Here is a 6,157-nt window from a genome sequence, read left to right as displayed (position 1 = left end):
CAAGAAACGCATTAAAATAACAGTGGTTCTAAAACATTTAAATTTCAAGGACCACCATAACTCTGAGAGTGAACACATTTGTACACTCTCAGAGATACAGACCTGTAAGGGTCCATTTGAAACCCCCCAAGTAACCCAGAGGGTCCCTGGACCTCACTTTGAGAACCACTACACTACACTACAATATATGTACGCAATACGTTATTTCTGTCAGGACAACTCATAAATAGAAAAGACAAATCATGAAGGATAAGATATATTTATTGAATATAAAATTAGCAATATATTTATTATGGTTTGGCGATGAATTGGATCTGCTTTTAGGTACTCTGATAAAGCGCATCTCCCAACCATAGGGACTCCGAATCCCCCGTACATAAACAGCAGATCCAAAACAACAGGTGGTAGCATGGGGTGGTAGAGGGTGAGCAGCAATTTTAGCAACAGCAATGAACAGCAGCGCAGCAGCAGTAGCAACAGTGTGTGTGCAGCAAAACAACAGAACGAGAAGTACAACCTTTCAGCTTAAATAGAGCGGTCTGAGAATGAAATGAGTGTTGATGAGTGGATGTGTAGGTGGAGCTGATGTCTGATATATGTATATATATATATATATATATATATATATATATATATATATATATATATATATATATATATATATATATATATATGAGGTCGTCCTATGATGAATGATAACTAATGTGTATCATTCATGATAAATAAAGTCTACTAACTATGTGAAGCAGCAGCTTGCCGCGGACTTAAATAGAATGCGCACACATCCTGAAGTCATCCTACAATTATGTGACAAGTCTATGTGTAACAGCAAGCGTGCTGCAGACCTTTCCTATCCGCACAGATAAGAGGGATGCAGGTGAAACTACGTATCTACATCAGAATGAACCCATGCCATTGCCAACCACTTATGAATGCAGACTCTTATTTAACCAACCATCTCCTCATACATGCCACTCATTGCTTTTTGAGGCAACTTCAAAGTTTAAGCCTGGACCAATGTAGCCGCGCCAATGCGGAAATGAGTCAGAGGTATACAGCTGCGCAGGCAGTCCACATCTTTTGCAGAGGAGACGGAGCCGGGCCGTAAACCATGACCTTGGCTTTTCCTTGTCGGTCAGGAACAACATTCGTCTTGCCTCGCCAGAGGACGTCTTTGCAGGTACTGGATCATGGAGGACAGAGACAAAACATGGTTTTAATTAGGTCCTTTAATTTAGGTCCTTTAATTAATTAGGACCTGTGCTCCGGCACAGGTCTCCGCCAGTACTGTTCCTGATTAATCCTGTCTTACCTCATTTCAAAAGATATAAATGATCTTTTGAAGTGACACACCTATTTATAGGTCTCTATTTCATCATGTGTCTCGCTAGCCAATCAAAGCACACCCTTTCAACATATTGTCACGTGTCACGTGAAGCTTGACCAATGTTAGCTTGGTGGACACACGGAAGGACGAGAACGAAAACATAGTCTCCTGGCGGAGACAAAAAGTTCAAAATGATATTGTCTTTTTTATGTCCAATGTATTTGTATTTAAGTTCAAAAAGGTAAGTATAACTAAATGCATTTGAATTTAAAAAAAAATGTTACAGGATTCCAATTAAAAAATAGCAAAACAAAAACCATGATTTCAATAAATTCCAATAAAATAGCAAAAATCACACCCAGTGTGAAGTGGGCGGTGTGGTCACAGTGGTCATCACAGTGATGGAAGTTCACTTAAAGAAAAGTAATATTTCTGAAGTGTGTGGTGATATTTATAGTTATTAATTTCATCATGCGTCTTGCTAGCTAATACTGGGCTACGGGTGTGAATAGAGGTGTACAATGGTTGGTCCACAATGGGTGATTCACTTAAAAAAAAAAGAAAAAGTGTTTTTTTTAAGTGCATAGTCCTATTTATAGGGCTATGCACATGTGTCATGTGTTTCACTAGCCAATCACAGTCCTGAATAGGGTCAGCCAATAAAGTCAGCCAATCATATTACAGCTAGTGGTCATCACAGTGATGGAAGCTCACTTAAAGAAAAGTATAGATTTGCATTAAATGTGTAGGGGTTAGGGGTGTACAATGGTGGCCAATCACGGTGCAGGGTTAGGGGGATACAATGGTGGATAGTATAGATTTGCATTGAATGTGTAGGGGTTAGGGGTGCAGGGTTAGGGGGGTACAATGGTGACCAATCACAGTGCAGCGAATGTCGATGTCCAAACCTCACACATAGGGGCGGTTGCACCGCCCAAAAAATAGCAGATTTACAAGCTCAAAACATGTCGTGTTTTGAGCGTCATACTTTTGTGTGACATAGAATGGCGAAGTACGGCATTCATTTTCAAAAAAAGTTAAAATACGGAGATAAGAGGTGTCTACCCGACAATATGCAACATGGCCCACATGGCCCTCTGTAGAAATATAGTGGCCCTCTCCATCATTAAAGTTGCCCACCCCTGATATAACCGTAAGATTGCATTGTATCTATAAGCAACTCAAAACGAATCATTCATCAAGTATTTCCCAACTACAGTATATATATACACATATACTGTAGCCTATATACAGTCGTTCATTTTTCACTTTCAGAATTAAATTATTTAAGTTATTTTACTGTATAGTGCTTGCCAACGTGTCGTCACCACGGGGGGCGTGGCATAGTAGCTGCAGACATACTTGTGGAGGGCAATGTTAAGTCAACCTGTTTATTCCCCACCAAGATGTCCGCCGCTACCAAATGACACTTGTTGACGCCCCCTTCAGGATTCTTTGGTACGCACTATACAGCCTTGACCCAGTGTTAACTTTCCCCTGTAATAAAAAGTCTGTCAAGCCTCCTGCCAACCAAGCCCCAAGGGAGTTTTCCAACAGCAACACTTCACTTCAACAGTAACCCACCCTGTTTTCCTCTACCAAGGCTGTCTCTCGTAGGACAGCCGTCTTACGTGACCCAGACCTGCCTGTCTGTTATCTCCGAGATACTGACTGGAAATATCTAGCTGCATTACAAATTAACACACACAAAAAGTTCTCGTTACCATATTTGATAAATATTTGGGTTTTGAGTTCCTTGGCCTGCTCACAAGTAATTCAGCACCAGGTTTCTTGTGTACCAGTAGGCCAAAGAAGTACCTCAGTACATTGCTTCCACATATATCTTTCAAAATTGGATCGAGCTGAGCCTTGCACACAGTTCTAGGGTGCGTTCGGAAATGCGCACCGGGAGCGCACTCACGTATTAGCTTGTATTGGCCAGTGTGCGCAGTGCTATATATCCGAATGCAGCCGTAGAGTCATACTGTATGTACATCATAGATACGTCACAGATGACTGACGTCATAGATGTCAGAGATCCACATCCTCATGGGAGCCACACCATTATTATTAGACCCTGTCTTGTAGTCCAACGTTATTAAGTTGCAACCTCACGTGTGATTGGCTGAGAGGGATAATCCACGTCATGCCTCAGCGGACTGATTGGTTATTTAAACTGTCAGTCTAGTCTGGTTACATTTTTCTATGTTTTATTTCTGCTCAAACTACAGAATCAAAGGTGCCATAGTAGTATCTGCTTTTTTAGATCTTCCTCCCTGACCAGAGAATGGCGTGCGGTTTTGGGAAGCTTATCGTCGGTTGTAATGTGGAAATAAAGTGCAGCGATGGGCAAATCCACCAAGTTATGGTGACCTCACTGAACGAGGACAACGAGACTGTCACCGTGGAGTGGACCGAGAATGGAGACACAAAGGGGAAAGAGATTGACTTGGAGAGTGTATTTGCTCTGAACCCAGAAGTGGCCCCAGACGAGGAGCTTGCCCAACAGCCCACGCAGCCGGCAGCGCCGCCCACACAGACGCCGACACAACAACTCCTGAAGAGCTGCTGGAAGAAGTCCAGCTGTGTGAAGGAGGTGGAGAAACTCCAGGAGAAGAGAGAGAGACGTCGGCAACAACAGCAGGAGCTGAAAGAGAAGAAAGCGCAGGAGGGAGACACTCCTAACTATGAGATCTCGTACATGATCAAGGATTTTCGAGCCAGTCTAGACTACAGACCTCTGACCCCGGCGGATGCGATTGAGGAACACAGGATATGTGTTTGCGTGCGGAAGCGTCCACTGAACAAAAAAGAACAGACCGCGAAGGACCTGGATGTGACTACCATTCCCAATAAAGACGTGGTGATGGTCCACGAGCCCAAACAAAAGGTGGACCTGACCCGCTACCTGGAGAACCAGACCTTCCGCTTCGACTACGCCTTCGACGAATCAACAACCAACGAGATGGTGTACAGGTTCACAGCCAGGCCTCTGGTGGAGACCATCTTCGAGAAGGGCATGGCTACCTGCTTCGCCTATGGACAGACGGGAAGTGGGAAAACACACACTATGGGTGGAGATTTTTCTGGAAAGAACCAGGATTTTTCCAAAGGGATCTACGCATTAACTGCCCGGGATGTATTTCTCATGCTGAAGACACCCAACTATAAGGAGTTGGAACTACAAGTGTATGCCACCTTCTTTGAAATATACAGCGGGAAGGTGTTCGACCTGCTAAATGGTAAAGCTAAACTGAAGGTGATGGAGGACAGCAAAAAAGAGGTTCAGGTGGTGGGACTACAGGAGAAAGATGTGAAGTGCACAGAGGATGTTCTGAAACTTATAGAAGTGGGAAATAGCTGCAGAACATCGGGTCAGACGTCGGCCAATGCCCACTCTTCTAGGAGCCACGCTGTGTTCCAGATCATCCTACGGTGGAAGGGGAAGGTCCACGGGAAGTTCTCGCTCATCGACCTGGCCGGAAACGAGAGGGGAGCTGACACGTTCAGCTCCGACCGCCCGACTCGCCTGGAGGGAGCCGAGATTAACAAGAGTCTGCTGGCACTAAAGGAGTGCATCAGGGCTCTGGGTCTCAACAAGCCTCACACTCCCTTCAGAGGCAGCAAGCTCACTCAGGTCCTCAGAGACTCCTTCATTGGGGAGAATTCCCGTACGTGCATGATTGCAACCATATCTCCTGGTATGTCATCATGTGAGAATACCCTCAACACTCTGCGCTACGCTAACAGGGTGAAAGAGCTGACAATCGACGCCAACCATATAACGGAAGGGAGTCGACCCAACATCCACGCAGGCAACCACCTGCTCTATGAGCAGAACGAGGAGGATGTGTCTCCTCAGCTGTTTACCTTCCACGAGGCCGTGTCTCAGATGATGGAGACGGAGGAACAGGTTCTCGAAACCCACCGAGCTGTTTTCCAGGAGTCGATCCGCTGGCTGGAGGACGAGAAGGTGCTGTTGGAGATGACAGAGAAGGTGGATTATGATGTGGACTCGTATGTTAGCCAGGTGGAACAGATCCTAGGCCAGAAGATAGAGAGGCTCACAGAACTTAAGGATAAAGTGAAGTTGTTCCGTTCTGCGCTCCAGAAAGAGGAACAGGCCAGTAAGCAGATCAACCCTTAAGATTATAATGTGGGGGCCTCAGTGACAGACCCACGTAGCCTGTTTCTACCAGCTGTGAAATCAAACAAGAATAAATGGATTTCAGGCTCAATTAGTTACATTATTATTAACCACTTAAACACTATTTCATTGACAGGGGTCCTCTAGGGTCTTTTAAAATGTTAGGAGGGAAGTCATCTATCTGTAAGTTCCCTTCTTTTTTTAGGGTTTATGAATGTTCAATGGCAGCCATTGTGCCTAATAGTTAGGATGGTAAATGAAAAAGACAAATGCTGTGCAAATGTACATAGTCCTTGGGCCAAACCCCAAAATCTCACATATCGCTACCACCTGGGATGGCAAATTCTAGTTGGGATTTTTTTATTCCTATACATCCCTAGATATTATTTTTGTATGATAGACCTTCCTGAGGCCCAGCTAAATTGGGGTTATCAGCTGCTAAAGTTACCACCCCCCATAGAAAAATGGCATTTTAGACACATGTGCATATCTTGGTATTGGCTCACGTTCAGGGCATATTACAATGTTTTATATTTTATGTTTGGTATCATTTTTAAGGGGACACTTTGAGCTTTCATTCGAGCCCTTTGGTGACTATGTATGATAAGTACAGTGGTCACTGGAGCTCTTCAAACCTTTAATAACCTTTTTTTTCTCACAATTTCCGCCTAAACCATATATTT

General features: G+C 44.1%; 1 protein-coding gene across 1 annotated transcript; it reads left to right on the top strand.

Moving 5' to 3' along the window:
- Nucleotides 1-3,614: 3,614 nt before the first annotated feature.
- Nucleotides 3,615-5,474, top strand: LOC311036960 (kinesin-like protein KIF2A; the record flags this gene model as incomplete). The annotated part of the gene is made up of 1 exon (XM_084045969.1): nucleotides 3,615-5,474. The coding sequence occupies one exon, from the start codon at nucleotides 3,615-3,617 to the stop codon at nucleotides 5,472-5,474; it is 1,860 nt and encodes a 619-aa protein (XP_083902095.1).
- Nucleotides 5,475-6,157: the final 683 nt, after the last annotated feature.

Source organism: Gymnoscopelus microlampas (genome assembly GCF_963454915.1).
Source record: "Gymnoscopelus microlampas genome assembly, chromosome: 20".
Taxonomy (NCBI): domain Eukaryota; kingdom Metazoa; phylum Chordata; class Actinopteri; order Myctophiformes; family Myctophidae; genus Gymnoscopelus; species Gymnoscopelus microlampas.
Note: the sequence above shows the minus strand (reverse complement) of the source record. Positions and strands in the feature narration are given on the sequence as shown.